Source organism: Oncorhynchus keta, unplaced genomic scaffold (genome assembly GCF_023373465.1).
Source record: "Oncorhynchus keta strain PuntledgeMale-10-30-2019 unplaced genomic scaffold, Oket_V2 Un_contig_16903_pilon_pilon, whole genome shotgun sequence".
NCBI lineage: Eukaryota > Metazoa > Chordata > Actinopteri > Salmoniformes > Salmonidae > Oncorhynchus > Oncorhynchus keta.
In genome coordinates, this window is record NW_026280180.1 from 47,488 (window position 1) to 65,127 (window position 17,640).

At 44.9% G+C, this 17,640-nt stretch overlaps 1 protein-coding gene across 1 annotated transcript in view; it reads right to left on the reverse strand.

Moving 5' to 3' along the window:
• The window catches only part of LOC118383818 (uncharacterized), a 48,325-nt gene extending 30,793 nt beyond the window's left edge, over nt 1-17,532 (reverse strand). Inside the window, 16 exon segments of the mRNA XM_052503165.1 lie at nt 288-397; nt 483-617; nt 1,008-1,086; nt 1,202-1,309; nt 1,523-1,618; nt 1,884-2,006; nt 3,864-3,917; nt 5,234-5,380; nt 6,864-6,962; nt 7,141-7,221; nt 8,280-8,362; nt 8,649-8,817; nt 8,990-9,037; nt 10,337-10,495; nt 16,818-16,909; nt 17,071-17,532. Coding sequence (XP_052359125.1) covers nt 288-397; nt 483-617; nt 1,008-1,086; nt 1,202-1,309; nt 1,523-1,618; nt 1,884-2,006; nt 3,864-3,917; nt 5,234-5,380; nt 6,864-6,962; nt 7,141-7,221; nt 8,280-8,362; nt 8,649-8,817; nt 8,990-9,037; nt 10,337-10,495; nt 16,818-16,895 — 1,569 coding nt within the window. The 5' untranslated portion in view covers nt 16,896-16,909; nt 17,071-17,532.
• Between the last annotated feature and the right edge of the window lie 108 nt (nt 17,533-17,640).

Here is a 17,640-nt window from a genome sequence, read left to right on the forward strand (position 1 = left end):
TCCTTGAATGAGTCGGTGTGTCCATACTTTTGATTGTTGTGATTACCAGCTGAGATCAACTTTCATGACTTGATTTTACTCCTGGCTCAGAGTTTGTCTGGGCAGTATCTTAACATCATCCTAAAACCTACTGTGAGCTGGGAGTAAAAAAATAAAAAAGGTCTTAAAACAGGTTTTAACCAGATTCCTACTTTGTGGATACAGCCCTAGATGTGCTAGATTAGGATTTAACAAACAAGAGCATTTAGGGAGATAGGACCTCTACTGTCTTAAGGTAATAATGTCACCTGAGGGGTGAATGTGTAGGTACGGTTCCGGATCTCGTAGAATTTCGAGGTTCCCAGAACTCCAATGTGCCTGTATGGCCTCCCGCTCAGATTCAACTTCTTGCAGTTTCCTGTGAAACAAGTCATTAGCTATGTAGTTCTTACGAAGGCTCTACGAAGGCTCTACGAATCCTTTCTAAGTAGTTGTAACTGTACCCAGTTTGACATAGACGTGGCTGAGGATGCGAGCAGGCATGACCCTGATGGGCTGGACCTCAGCGATGGTCTGGACCTCTATTTCATCGTTCTTCAGCAGCTCCTGGATCTCCTTCGACTCCGCTAACACACACACTGTCAATGTGTACACACACACACACACACACACACACACACACACACACACACACACACACACACACACACACACACACACACACACACACACACACACACACACACACACACACACACACACACACACACACACACACACACACACAGAGAAACAAATGAAGGTATGTACACAGAAACAAATGGTTTGTACATACACGCATACATGAAGGCGCACACACACACACACACACACACACTCAAAAGGGAGAGGAAACTCTCTCAGAGCAAACGATCTTAAACAAAACGAGTGAATTAAATAACAAGTCTAGAACTGTATATTACTTCTCCAGTTAAAGGATGTGGAATGTCTTCCAGCCTGCATGAGAGGACATTAGACATGCTGCAAACCTTGTACAACTACGTCCGGCTTGAAATTGGTGGAGAATCGCCTGTTGAGAGGGTCGATCTCTCCAGGGGCGAGGAATCCCTTGGAGGAACAGACGGAGAGAGAGAGAGAGAGAGAGAACTAAAGCACCAACCAACACCTCACTGTGGTGAGACAGAGACTGAATCACTATTATAAGACGACAGAAGGTTTGTACCTCGGCCAGCAGAGAACCAACGATGTAGAGGGACTGTCCCCACATGTGAGGTAACTGACCCATAGCCACTCTGTCCACGGAGTGAGGGTTCCCGTACTCTTCCTCCATCTGGGGGGAAACACCACACAGTTACGGTCTTCCTCACTTAGTTGTAGGGGACGTTGTTACTTATCAGGATTCAGAAAGGGAGCAAGTGTAACCTGTTACCTCTCCGCATGCCCATATCGGCACAAGGAGTAAAGCTGACGTGCCCTAAAGAAAGACGGATTTCCAATTTACACACGGACGATAAAGTTGTATTCAAAAGGGTCATGGTGATACCTTTTCAGGTGGGACAGCGTAGAGCTCAGGCATCAGGCGGATCCCGGGCTTCCCTCTGATCAGGACTTCTTCCAGAGCATCTCTGTACTCCTGCACCTGGAGACAGGAAGCAGGAAAGGACATGTTCATCATACAGTCACATGACCTGGGGTGGTCTAGCGGTCTGACATATAGCTCGGTGACGTCACCCGCTCTCAGACCTACAGGTAGTTGTTTTCCTTGCTCTGAAACGGACACAGCTTTTGTGGAGTGACCGGTAACGATGCTTCGTGCGTGACAGGTGTGGATGTACTCAGAGGGTCTCAGGGTGGAACCTAGGTCGGGACGAGGAGAGGGACGGAACCAACACGGCCACACACACCTGTACTAGGTCTCCGCTGAAGATGCCGTCCAGAATGAGGTAGGTCCAGAACACTGGCCATTCACATTCTATATTCTCAAACAGTTTGAGTTCAGCCGGGTCGTAGTGGAGACGGGACGGGTCCTGAGAGAGACATACAGACAGACACGGAAATATTACACCCAATGTCTCATCTAAAAGAACACGGCTAATCTTTAAACGAGAGTTCAAGGAAAACCCCACTAAAAGACTATCTTTTGGTATTTTTTTCCCATTAGTTCACTGTTAATACAGTCCCAAAATGTTTTGGATGTCAGCAGTCAAGTTTTCAAGATATTGGACTTTTAAGAAGTAGATGCAATAGATGCAAAACGCATCATCTTTATGTGATGCAAAACGCATCATGATGATGTCATGATGATGTCATGATGATGTCATGATGATGTGGCAAGTAACACTTTGTGGACGAATGACAAAAATACCAACGGATTTTAAGTGTATTTTTCCTTTAAGTTCTACTGTTTAATCTGTAACCACGTTTACATCATGACAGCTGTGATGGAAACAGGACGTTTTGCTGTCATTTTATAAATGCCAACAGGTCATTTGTTTGTTGAACATGTCGGCACCTTTTTGTGTGAGTAAAATGTACCATGCAGGAAATGGAGGTGGAAACGCCTTTATGTACATACGTATATTGACATAATAACCATCATATGGAAGTAAACTTGGTGTCAGGCATGTTGTGTTGTCCTCCCACCACTACTCGGGCCTTTATGTACATATATTGACATAATAACCATCATATGGAAGTAAACTTGGTGTCAGGCATGTTGTGTTGTCCTCCCACCACTACTCGGGCCTTTATGTACGTATATTGACATAATAACCATCATATGGAAGTAAACTTGGTGTCAGGCATGTTGTGTTGTCCTCCCACCACTACTCGGGCCTTTATGTACATATATTGACATAATAACCATCATATCGAAGTAAACTTGGTGTCAGGCATGTTGTGTTGTCCTCCCACCACTACTCGGGCCTTTATGTACATATATTGACATAATAACCATCATATGGAAGTAAACTTGGTGTCAGGCATGTTGTGTTGTCCTCCCACCACTACTCGGGCCTTTATGTACATACGTATATTGAGGAAGTAAACTTGGTGTCAGGCATGTTGTGTTGTCCTCCCACCACTACTCGGGCCTTTATGTACATATATTGACATAATAACCATCATATGGAAGTAAACTTGGTGTCAGGCATGTTGTGTTGTCCTCCCACCACTACTCGGGCCTTTATGTACATATATTGACATAATAACCATCATATCGATGTAAACTTGGTGTCAGGCATGTTGTGTTGTCCTCCCACCACTACTCGGGCCTTTATGTACATATATTGACATAATAACCATCATATCGAAGTAAACTTGGTGTCAGGCATGTTGTGTTGTCCTCCCACCACTACTCGGGCCTTTATGTACATATATTGAGGAAGTAAACTTGGTGTCAGGCATGTTGTGTTGTCCTCCCACCACTACTCGGGCCTTTATGTACATATATTGAGGAAGTAAATTGGTGTCAGGCATGTTGTGTTGTCCTCCCACCACTACTCGGGCCTTTATGTACATATATTGAGTAAGTATATTGGTGTCCTCCCACCACGACTCGGGAAAGCATGGAGTTTATTAGGCTACAGATGAAATAAGTTATGATGAACTTCACAGGGTGGTGAAAGAGCAAGGTGATGAGCTTGATGCTCCTTTCCAATAAATATCCAGGGTCTGACTCTGGTGACATGATGATCGATGCTTGGTTGCCGTTTTGACAAATAACAATATTTTCACTCTTAAATCAACAATAATGTCATCATGTAGACGAGCCGACACACACTGTATCTGCCAGCTGTTGGCTACAGCGCAGATTCAAGACCATTGGATGAAAATCTAGTGTATTTCACACTGTAAGGAGAAAAACATAGACATCTGTACAGTACCTCTCTTGGGCATCTGTATCCATCTCTGATGAAACGGCAGCAGCCATAGCGTCCCTGGGGAAGGGAACGGAGTCATTTAGATACCTCATTCTAGAGCACCATTAAGCCTAGCCAATGGAGGTTTCTCATTGACATCCTTTCAACGTCCCGGACTAGGCTTAATCTGAGTCTGGGAATCAACTGGCCCATATAGTGTGTCTGTGGTCCAGTCTAGACAGGCTCCTATCTACCTGTAGCCTGGACATGATCTCACTGTATCTGTGGTCCAGTCTAGACATGATCCTATCTACCTGTAGCCTGGACATGATCTCACTGTATCTGTGGTCCAGTCTAGACAGGCTCCTATCTACCTGTAGCCTGGACATGATCTCACTGTATCTGTGGTCCAGTCTAGACATGATCCTATCTACCTGTAGCCTGGATATGATCTCACTGTATCTGTGGTCCAGTCTAGACAGGCTCCTATCTACCTGTAGCCTGGACATGATCTCACTGTATCTGTGGTCCAGTCTAGACAGGCTCCTATCTACCTGTAGCCTGGACATGATCTCACTGTATCTGTGGTCCAGTCTAGACAGGATCCTATCTACCTGTAGCCTGGACATGTTCTCACTGTATCTGTGGTCCAGTCTAGACAGGATCCTATCTACCTGTAGCCTGGATATGATCTCATTGTACCTGTGGTCCAGTCTAGACATGATCCTATCTACCTGTAGCCTGGACATGATCTCACTGTATCTGTGGTCCAGTCTAGACAGGATCCTATCTACTTGTAGCCTGGACATGATCTCACTGTATCTGTGGTCCAGTCTAGACAGGATCCTATCTACCTGTAGCCTGGATATGATCTCACTGTATCTGTGGTCCAGTCTAGACAGGATCCTATCTACCTGTAGCCTGGACATGATCTCACTGTATCTGTGGTCCAGTCTAGACAGGCTCCTATCTACCTGTAGCCTGGACATGATCTCACTGTATCTGTGGTCCAGTCTAGACAGGATCCTATCTACCTGTAGCCTGGACATGATCTCACTGTATCTGTGGTCCAGTCTAGACAGGACCCTATCTACCTGTAGCCTGGACATGATCTCACTGTATCTGTGGTCCAGTCTAGACAGGATCCTATCTACCTGTAGCCTGGACATGTTCTCACTGTATCTGTGGTCCAGTCTAGACAGGATCCTATCTACCTGTAGCCTGGATATGATCTCATTGTACCTGTGGTCCAGTCTAGACAGGATCCTATCTACCTGTAGCCTGGATATGATCTCATTGTACCTGTGGTCCAGTCTAGACAGGATCCTATCTACCTGTATCTTGGATATGATCTCACTGTATCTGTGGTCCAGTCTAGACAGGCTCCTATCTACCTGTAGCCTGGATATGATCTCAGTCTTAGTGATGGTGACCAGGTCTGCATCCTCCACAGCGAAGGCAGGGAAGGAGATGATTGACAGGAGACCAGCATCGATCTCTTTAGAGGTGGAGGCTCGTGGCAGCATGGAGCACAGGATAGCCTGGAGAGGTCAAATACAAACGGGTCAGTTTCTGACAGATGGCGTCATTCTGACACCACCGTGTTGCCAGGAGACATCAGTTGTGCTATCTGACGTAAGACAATGGTCAGTTTCATACATATAATTTTAAGGTTTATAAAATAATCCGCTTAAACCAGACTGGACACTGCCCTCACCAGGCTAGAGAGGATTAAACCAGACTGGACACTGCCCTCACCAGGCTAGAGAGGATTAAACCAGACTGGACACTGCCCTCACCAGGCTAGATAAGATTAAACCAGACTGGACACTGCCCTCACCAGGCTAGAGAAGATTAAACTAGACTGGACACCGCCCTCACCAGGCTAGAGAAGATTAAACCAGACTGGACACTGCCCTCACCAGGCTAGAGAAGATTAAACCAGACTGGACACTGCCCTCAACAGGCTAGAGAAGATTAAACCAGACTGGACACTGCCCTCACCAGGCTAGAGAAGATTAAACCAGACTGGACACTGCCCTCACCAGGCTAGAGAAGATTAAACTAGACTGGACACCGCCCTCACCAGGCTAGAGAAGATTAAACCAGACTGGACACTGCCCTCACCAGGCTAGAGAATATTAAACCAGACTGGACACTGCCCTCACCAGGCTAGAGAAGATTAAACCAGACTGGACACTGCCCTCACCAGGCTAGAGAAGATTAAACCAGACTGGACACTGCCCTCACCAGGCTAGAGAAGATTAAACCAGACTGGACACTGCCCTCACCAGGCTAGAGAAGATTAAACCAGACTGGACACTGCCCTCACCAGGCTAGAGAAGATTAAACTAGACTGGACACCGCCCTCACCAGGCTAGAGAAGATTAAACCAGACTGGACACTGCCCTCACCAGGCTAGAGAATATTAAACCAGACTGGACACTGCCCTCACCAGGCTAGAGAAGATTAAACCAGACTGGACACTGCCCTCACCAGGCTAGAGAAGATTAAACCAGACTGGACACTGCCCTCACCAGGCTAGAGAAGATTAAACCAGACTGGACACTGCCCTCACCAGGCTAGAGAAGATTAAACCAGACTGGACACTGCCCTCACCAGGCTAGAGAAGATTAAACCAGACTGGACACTGCCCTCACCAGGCTAGAGAAGATTAAACCAGACTGGACACTGCCCTCACCAGGCTAGAGAAGATTAAACCAGACTGGACACTGCCCTCACCAGGCTAGAGAAGATTAAACCAGACTGGACACTGCCCTCACCAGGCTAGAGAAGATTAAACCAGACTGGACACTGCCCTCACCAGGCTAGAGAAGATTAAACCAGACTGGACACTGCCCTCACCAGGCTAGAGAAGATTAAACCAGACTGGACACTGCCCTCACCAGGCTCGAGAAGATTAAACCAGACTGGACACTGCCCTCACCAGGCTCGAGAAGATTAAACCAGACTGGACACTGCCCTCACCAGGCTAGAGAAGATAGGACATGTTTATCACAGTACCTGGCAGTGCTCCACCTCGTCCGGCAAAACGTGAATGACAGATTTGGGTCCTCCATGAGCCCCAAAGAGGTCTAGCTCATCAATGGCCTCCAATGCAGCCTGAACATAAAACCCAACATGTTGTTGTTTTAGGAGTTTAGATATAGTAGCTGTGTTGCGATAAGAGGGCTGTTATGAGTCTAGATATGGTAGTTAAGATACGATTGGAGACGTAAAAGGAGACAATGTATTATCATTGTTACATATAGGACAAGCATTACATCTAAAGCGTCAGTACCTTGGCCATCCCCACAGAGCTGGCGTTCAGTTCTGGGATCCCCTGATTGGTCTTGTCCCCTCGCTCCCACATTCCATAATCCTGCACAGAGAGAGAGAGAGAGAGAGAGAGACACACACCCAGTTACCATGACAACCAGGTTTAAAATCATACTATTTGAAGACCTTAATTTGAACCTAAATATAATTTTATTTGACCTAATCCAATATATACTGTATATACAGTATATTCTATATATTTACACAAATAGTAATCAGTAGGACATATGCACTCTGTTTTAACTCCTCACGTCTCAGAAACAAACAACATTGACAGGGAGATTCTGGACTATCTGCTTATTCTGGTTGGTGAAGTCGCTAACCAAGACACATTCTCCTGGATGGGGAACGTATTCTGGTTGGTGAAGTCGCTAACCAAGACACATTCTCCTGGATGGGGAACGTATTCTGGTTGGTGAAGTCGCTAACTAAGACATTCTCCTGGATGGGAAACGTATTCTGGTTGGTGAAGTCGCTAACTAAGACACATTATCCTGGATGGGGAACGTATTCTGGTTGGTGAAGTCGCTAACTAAGACATTCTCCTGGATGGGAAACGTATTCTGGTTGGTGAAGTCGCTAACTAAGACACATTATCCTGTATCTCTGTTGACATTATGTTAATTACATTCTCTGTTGACATTATGTTAATAATTATGACATTATGTTAATGAATTATGTTAAGTAGTTTTCACCTGTTAGTTTATAATTATCTGTTGTAGCCGACCACACAGGCCTTTGACCTGTTGGCGCTTTTAAGCTAAAAAATAAGTTGATGCTTTTAGGGTTAAGTGCTGATGTTCCCATGTTAACCAATGAAATGTATTGAAAGTTATTCTACCAACCAATCAGAAGGTTCACTGTGTGAGATTTTACAATATACTGTATGAGCCATGTAAAAAGTCTTGTTTGGTAAGGTGTTTCTTATAGCACGACACTTCTATAGTCTCCACTACCTCTACTGATATTCCTATTGATCTTCAGTATAGTATTGCTTCTCTCTCCATTACCGTTCAGACTTCTATTACTTCCTGCTAAGTCGTATGCTTGTGAGGTTAGAAGAAGAGAGCCTCGCTCAAACAGACCTTGAACATTACCTACCGCAACTTTATAAGCAGCCTCAATGTAGAAGACCAGGTTCTGGATAAAAGCCACTTCATGCAGGGTTGATATGATACGAAGACCTGGAGAAGACCAGACAGTGATAAAGAACAACGCCGCCGGTATACAGTCAAGTTATTTCACAATGACATGATCCATCACACACACACACACACACACACACACACACACACACACACACACACACACAGACACAGACACAGACACAGACACAGACACAGACACAGACACAGACACACACACACACACACACACACACACACACACACACACACACACACACACACACACACACACACACACACACACACACACACACACACACACACACACACACACACACGGTACCTGAGGCAGTCATCTGAGCCAAAACCAGCAGGTACAGAGAGGTGGCATCAACCTGCAGGTGTCCCCACTGATCGTCCCCCACCACGGTAGCACAGGTGGGGGTGTGGTACTTGGCGTGCAGACAGTCCTTGGGGCTCTGAGTGTGTTTAAACTTCTCCACCTTGGCCACCTGTAGTCAGACACACTGACATGCTCAGAAAAGGCTATTACACAGCCAGACCAAGGGAGAAACACATACAGAAATGCTCCCACAGCGTAGTGCATTGTTGCCCTTATGCCATATACTAGTGACTGTGTTGTTACATGGTAGAAGGAATGGGACAGTAACCACGGTAACCCACCTGTCGCATCATACACTGGAGCAGCCCTTGCATCAGCTTGACAACACTCTGTAGAATAATACAAATATGGATATTTACCACACCTTACAGGGTAACTCCTGCTTTCCCAAGTTTATCTATTCAGGACTCCAAGGACTGAAATATGCCAATCTCTGCCTGTGGCCTACAACATAGATCATAGGACAACATGCATGGAACACACTAACATGTTTCGGGAAAGGAATGTCTTGTTTTGACACAGTGTGGTCATGAGGTCGGGTCCTTGCAGTCAAGGAATATTCAGACCCCCTTTCCAACACAGATCACACAGTACAGTAAGTATGGGGGACACAACACAGATCACACAGTACAGTAAGTATGGGGAACACAACACAGATCACACAGTACAGTAAGTATGGGGAATACAACACAGACCACACAGTACAGTAAGTATGGGGAACACAACACAGATCACACAGTACAGTAAGTATAGGACACACAACACAGATCACACAGTACAGTAAGTATGGAGGACACAACACAGATCACACAGTACAGTAAGTATGGAGGACACACAACACAGACCACACAGTACAGTAAGTATGGGACACACAACACAGATCACACAGTACAGTAAGTATGGGACACACAACACAGATCACACAGTACAGTAAGTATGGGGAACACAACACAGATCACACAGTACAGTAAGTATGGGGAACACAACACAGATCACACAGTACAGTAAGTATGGGGAACACAACACAGATCACACAGTACAGTAAGTATGGGGAACACAACACAGATCACACAGTACAGTAAGTATGGGGAACACAACACAGATCACACAGTACAGTAAGTATAGGACACACAACACAGATCACACAGTACAGTAAGTATGGGGAACACAACACAGATCACACAGTACAGTAAGTATAGGACACACAACACAGATCACACAGTACAGTAAGTATGGAGGACACACAACACAGACCACACAGTACAGTAAGTATGGGGAACACAACACAGATCACACAGTACAGTAAGTATGGGGAACACAACACAGATCACACAGTACAGTAAGTATAGGACACACAACACAGATCACACAGTACAGTAAGTATGGAGGACACAACACAGATCACACAGTACAGTAAGTATGGAGGACACACAACACAGACCACACAGTACAGTAAGTATGGGACACACAACACAGATCACACAGTACAGTAAGTATGGGACACACAACACAGATCACACAGTACAGTAAGTATGGGACACACAACACAGATCACACAGTACAGTAAGTATGGAGGACACAACACTATTTTGACAGAGCATGCTGTGAGATGGGAGCCAGCCAGTCACCTGCTCCAGTTCGTAGGCCTTGGCCTTGTCCTCATCCCGGTCAGCGTTCTTCCTGTAGGCCATCCCCAGACCCCACACCGCCAGGATGCTGTAGACATTGTCACGCACCCAGGCATCTGGCAGCTGGACACTGCAGGGCAACAGGCCTGTTACTGGGTTCTGGAGACACACACAGGTTAGGCAGGCAGGTTAGACAGGCAGGTAGATAGATATCTATCTAAGTCTGGGCTCTGGCTGGGCCACTCAAGGACATTCACAGACTTGTCCCGAAGCCACTCCTACTTTACATTGTCTTGGCTGTGTACTTAGGGTCGTTGTCCTGTTGCAAGGTGAACCCTCAAACCCAGTCTCAGGTCATGAAAGCTCTGGAGCAGGTTTTCATCAAGAATCTCTCTGTACTTTGCTCTGTTCATCTTTCCCTTGATCCCTGCCGCTGAAAAACATCCCCACAGCATGATGCTGCCACCACCACGCTTCACCGGAGGGATGGTGCCAGGTTTCCTCCAGATGTGACTCTTGGCATTCAGGCCAGAGAGTTAAATCTTGGTTTCATCAAATAAAATAAAATTGTATGTCACATGTGCCAAATACAGCAGGTGTAGGTAGACCTTACAGTGAAATGATTACTTACAAGCTCTTTAACCAACGATGCTTTAAGAATCATAAAAATAAAAAAAAGTGTTAAGTGAAAAATAGATAAGTTTAAAAAAAAGGAAATAAAAGTAACAAATAATTAAACAGCAGCAGTAGAATAACAAGCAAGGCTTTATACAGGGGGTACCGGTACAGAGTTAATGTGGAGGCTTTATACAGGGGGTACCGGTACAGAGTCAATGTGGAGGCTTTATACAGGGGGTACCGGTACAGAGTTAATGTGGAGGCTTTATACAGGGGGTACCAGTACAGAGTTAATGTGGAGGCTTTATACAGGGGGTACCGGTACAGAGTTAATGTGGAGGCTTTATACAGGGGGGTACCGGTACAGAGTTAATGTGGAGGCTTTATAAAGGGGGTACCGGTACAGAGTTAATGTGGAGGCTTTATACAGGGGTACCAGTACAGAGTTAATGTGGAGGCTTTATACAGGGGTACCGGTACAGAGTCAATGTGGAGGCTTTATAAAGGGGGTATCAGTACAGAGTTAATGTGGAGGCTTTATACAGGGGGTACCAGTACAGAGTTAATGTGGAGGCTTTATACAGGGGTACCAGTACAGAGTTAATGTGGAGGCTTTATACAGGGGTACCAGTACAGAGTTAATGTGGAGGCTTTATACAGGGGTACCAGTACAGAGTTAATGTGGAGGCTTTATACAGGGGTACCGGTACAGAGTTAATGTGGAGGCTTTATACAGGGGTACCAGTACAGAGTTAATGTGGAGGCTTTATACAGGGGTACCGGTACAGAGTCAATGTGGAGGCTTTATAAAGGGGTATCAGTACAGAGTTAATGTGGAGGCTTTATACGGGGGTACCAGTACAGAGTTAATGTGGAGGCTTTATACAGGGGTACCAGTACAGAGTTAATGTGGAGGCTTTATACAGGGGTACCGGTACAGAGTTAATGTGGAGGCTTTATAAGGGGGTACCGGTACAGAGTTAATGTGGAGGCTTTATACAGGGGTATCAGTACAGAGTTAATGTGGAGGCTTTATACAGGTGGTACCAGTACAGAGTCAATGTGGAGGCTTTATAAAGGGGGTATCAGTACAGAGTTAATGTGGAGGCTTTATACAGGGGTACCAGTACAGAGTTAATGTGGAGGCTTTATACAGGGGGTACCGGTACAGAGTTAATGTGGAGGATTTATACAGGAGGTACCAGTACAGAGTTAATGTGGAGGCTTTATACAGGGGTACCGGTACAGAGTTAATGTGGAGGCTTTATACAGAGGGTACCAGTACAGAGTTAATGTGGAGGCTTTATACAGGGGGGTACCGGTACAGAGTTAATGTGGAGGCTTTATAAAGGGGTACCGGTACAGAGTTAATGTGGAGGCTTTATACAGGGGGTACCGGTACAGAGTTAATGTGGAGGCTTTATACAGGGGGTACCAGTACAGAGCTAATGTGGAGGCTTTATACAGGGGGTACCGGTACAGAGTTAATGTGGAGGCTTTATACAGGGGGTACCAGTACAGAGTTAATGTGGAGGCTTTATACAGGGGTACCGGTACAGAGTCAATGTGGAGGCTTTATACAGGGGTACCAGTACAGAGCTAATGTGGAGGCTTTATACAGGGGTACTAGTACAGAGTTAATGTGGAGGCTTTATACAGGGGTACCAGTACAGAGTTAATGTGGAGGCTTTATACAGGGGTACCGGTACAGAGTTAATGTGGAGGCTTTATACAGGGGGTACCGGTACAGAGTCAATGTGGAGGCTTTATACAGGGGTACCGGTACAGAGTTAATGTGGAGGCTATATACAGGGGTACCGGTACAGAGTTAATGTGGAGGCTTTATACAGGGGTACCGGTACAGAGTCAATGTGGAGGCTTTATACAGGGGTACCGGTACAGAGTCAATGTGGAGGCTTTATACAGGGGTACCGGTACAGAGTTAATGTGGAGGATTTATACAGGAGGTACCAGTACAGAGTTAATGTGGAGGCTTTATACAGGGGGTACCAGTACAGAGCTAATGTGGAGGCTTTATACAGGGGGTACCGGTACAGAGTTAATGTGGAGGCTTTATACAGGGGGTACCGGTACAGAGTTAATGTGGAGGCTTTATACAGGGGGTACCGGTACAGAGTCAATGTGGAGGCTTTATACAGGGGGTACCGGTACAGAGTTAATGTGGAGGCTTTATACAGGGGGTACCGGTACAGAGTTAATGTGGAGGCTTTATACAGGGGGTACCAGTACAGAGTTAATGTGGAGGCTTTATACAGGGGGTACCGGTACAGAGTTAATGTGGAGGCTTTATACAGGGGGTACCGGTACAGAGTTAATGTGGAGGCTTTATACAGGGGGTACCGGTACAGAGTTAATGTGGAGGCTTTATACAGGGGGTACCAGTACAGAGTTAATGTGGAGGCTTTATACAGGGGGTACCGGTACAGAGTCAATGTGGAGGCTTTATACAGGGGGTACCAGTACAGAGCTAATGTGGAGGCTTTATACAGGGGGTACCGGTACAGAGTTAATGTGGAGGCTATATACAGGGAGGTTAGTTGAGGTAATATGTACATGTAGGTAGAGTTAAAGTGACTATGCATAGATTATAAACAGAGAGTAGCAGCAGTGTAAAAAAGGGGTCTGGGTAGCCAGAGAATCTTGTTTCTCATGGTCCTTTAGGTGCATTTTGGCAAACTCCAAGTGGGCTGCCATGTGCTTTTTACTGAGGAGGGGCTTCCGTCTGGCCACTCTACCATAAAGGCCTGATTGATGGAGTTCTGCAGAAGGTTATCCCATCTCCACAGAGGAACTCTGAAGCTCTGTCAGACTGACCATTGGGTTCTTGGTTCCCTCCCTGGCTCAGTTTGGCCAGGCGGCCAGCTCTCTACTTCTTTCCTTTAAGAAGGATAGAGGCCACTGTGTTCTTGGGGCCCTTCAAAGCTGCAGAAATGTTTTGGTACACTTCCCCAGATCTGTGCCTCGACACAATCCTGTCTCGGAGCTCTACGGACAATTCCTTCGACCTCGTGGCTTGGTTTTTGCTCTGACATGCACCGTCAACTGTGGGACCTTATATAGACAGGTGTGTGCCTTTCCAAATCATGTCATAACAATTGAATTTACCACAGGTGAACTCCAATCAAGTTGTAGAGAACAGCTCAAGGATGATCAATGGAAACAGGATGCACCTGAGCTCAATTTCGAGTCTCATAGCAAAGTGTCTGAAAACTTATGTAAATAAGGTATTTTATGTTTTAAAAAACCTGTTTTCGCTTTGTTATTATGGGGTATGATGTGTAGATTGATGAGGGGAAAAATATATTTAAAATAAGGCTGTAACATAAAAAAATGTGGAATAAGTCAAGGAGTCTGAATAGTTTCCAAATGCACTGTAGCTGGCCACTAGATATTTTTATATATATATATATACATATATACACTGCTGCTATATATATATATATATGTGCTTCATGGTTGGAATGGTGTTCTTCGGCTTGCAAGCCTCCCCCATTTTCCTCAAAACATATCAATGGTCATTATGGCCAAACAGTTCTATTTTTCCAAAAAAAGTATGATCTTTGTGTCCATGTGCAGTTGCAAACCGTAGTCTGGCTTTTTTTATGTTGGTGTTGGAGCAGTGGCTTCTTCCTTGCTGAGCGGCCTTTCAGGTTATGTCGATATAGGACTCGTTTTACTGTGGATATAGATACTTTTGTACCTGTTTCCTCCAGCATCTTCACAGGGTTCTTTGCTGTTGTTCTGGGATTGATTTGCACTTTTCGCACCAAAGTATGTTCATCTCTAGGAGACAGAATACTTCTCCTTCCTGAGCGGTATGATGGCCAACTGGTCCCATGGTGTTGTTTGTACAGATGAACATGGTACCTTCAGGCTTTTGGAAATTGCTCCCAAGGATGAACCAGACTTGTGGAGGTCTACAATTGTTTTTCTGAGGTTTTGGCTGATTTCTTTAGATTTTCCCATGATGTCAAGCAAAGTAATAATAATAATAATAATAATAATAATATATGCCATTTAGCAGACGCTTTTATCCAAAGCGATGAAGGTAGGCATTGAAATACATCCATAGGTACACCTCCAACTGACTCAAATTATGTCAATTAGCCTATCAGAAGCTTCTAAAGCCATTACATTTTCTTACTGACTTGCCTAGTTAAATAAAGGTACAAAAAAATAAATCCCCTAAGCAAGCTGGTCCTGGGGCTCTGTTCACAAACAGACCCCACAGAGCCCCAAGACAGCAACACAATTAGATCCAATAATCTCCACCCAGCACAGCCAGAAGAGGACTGGCCACCCCACATAGCCTGGTTCCTCTCTACCCAGTACAGCCAGAAGAGGACTGGCCACCCCACATAGCCTGGTTCCTCTCTACCCGGCACTGCCAGAAGAGGACTGGCCACCCAGAGCCTGGTTCCTCTCTACCCAGTACAGCCAGAAGAGGACTGGCCACCCCACATAGCCTGGTTCCTCTCTACCCAGTACAGCCAGAAGAGGACTGGCCACCCTTCAGAGCCTGGTTCCTCTCTACCCAGTACAGCCAGAAGAGGACTGGCCACCCTTCATAGCCTGGTTCCTCTCTACCCGGCACTGCCAGAAGAGGACTGGCCACCCCACATAGCCTGCCTGGTTCCTCTCTAGGTTTCTTCCTAGGTTTTGGCCTTTCTAGGGAGTTTTTCCTAGCCACCGTGCTTCTACACCTGCATTGCTTGCTGTTTGCGGTTTTAGGCTGGGTTTCTGTACAGCACTTTGAGATATCAGCTGATGTACGAAGGGCTATATAAATATATTTGATTTGATTTGATTTGAGATCCAACCAAATCATGACAAAACAAAAGATAATTACTTGACACATTGGAAAGAATTAACAAAAAACAGAGCAGACTAGATTGTTATTTGGCCCTAAACAGAGAGTACACAGTGGCAGAATACCTGACCACTGTGACTGACCCAAACTTAACAGTGCTGTACAAGATTTTGCTTTCAAATTGCGTCAAACATGATTTTAGGCCGCCGTAGGCAGACATGGCTCTCAAGAGAAGACAGGCTATGGGCACACTGCCCACAAAATGAGATGGAAGTGCAGCTCAGTTTCCTAACCTCCTGCCCAATGTATGACCATATTAGACACATATTTTCCTCAGATTACACAGAACCACAAAGAATTTGAAAACAAATCCAATATCTATTGGGTGAAATACCACAGTGTGACATCACAGCAGCAAGATGTGTGACCTGTTGCCACAAGAAAAGGGCAACCAGTGAAAAACAAACACCATTGTAAATACAACCCATATTTATTTATTTATTTTCCCTTTTGTACATCGTTACAACACTGTATAAAGACATAATATGCCATTTGAAATGTCTTTATTCTTTTGGAACATTTGTGAGTGTAATGTTTACTGTTCATTTTTTATTGTTTATTTCACTTTAGTTTATCATATGTTTCCCATGCCAATATAGCTCCTTAAATTGAAATTGAATTGAGAGAGAGAGAGAGAAAGACTGTTGACTGACCTCAAGTAGAGTAGATAAGACAAATACTTTCTATGTTCTCTCTCTATTTTAAGTTGACCTTTGTCCAAGCTTTTATTTATTTTAGGGAGTCCGCGCCAGGACAGTTTGCCCATTTAAAAACAGAGAGCTATTGACTCTAGGCTTTCTAGGGATAAGTAACAGACATTTAGCCGACTGTGGGGATTTTACTGATGTATCAATATCATTAGACCTATTGTGCATGACTTCTTTCATTGCAAATGGTAACTGTACGAATGTTATTCGCATGACATAACGTGACATTGTGTCTGGCAGTGGTACGTGATATAATGAAACATACCTGGTGACATAGAATAGTCTCATGAACGAGCCTGGCGAATCCATCGAGCTTCACACCTGAGTTACTGCGGCTCCGCATGTTGCCGTCTCTATCTGTCAATATGAAATGATGACAGACAGGTAGTTAGAGCAGGATCATTTATAGTAGGGTACAGTAGTCGTGAGTCCTGAATACATGTGAAGCGTTCGCAATAGTAAAAGTACAGCCGTATGCTGTAATCAAATAACATTACTGTGTATAGAAAGTCACCTACCTTGAACCCATCAGTTATTGTGCAATGCATAAATATCGCTGTTGACAGCTTTGCAGTAGCAGCTAACAATTCCACATCCATTCAACGCATTTCATAAAACTCCTAGTTGCTCCAGCGCAGTAGCATCAGTGTCAACATATGACCGAATACTTCAAGTCGCAGAGGTGTTTTTAGCTCAACATACACCATTCCTTCACATGTAACAGATTACTGCTCCTCTCTCGGTCTCTCAATGTGCCTCTCCTCTTCCTGATGTGGACAGAATGTCCGGTATACAGTTGTCATAAAGGGGGCGCTAGAGCAGCCAACGTAGAGAAGATGAGTTGGTTATTACATATATGAATTATTGTTAGAATCTGTTATGTTTTTTTTTTAACATAACATAGATCTCGATTTAAACCAACAAACGGTGCCTGGTTTGTTTTCGGCTTTGCTTTCTCTTTTACTTCGTGTGGTCTTTGTATCACCTCGGCATCATTCTGTTCAATCTAATATTTTAATATTTTCAGAATACTTTGATTGATACCAGTGCGACCCCACCTTGTCCATTTACATTCTGCAGGCATAGTA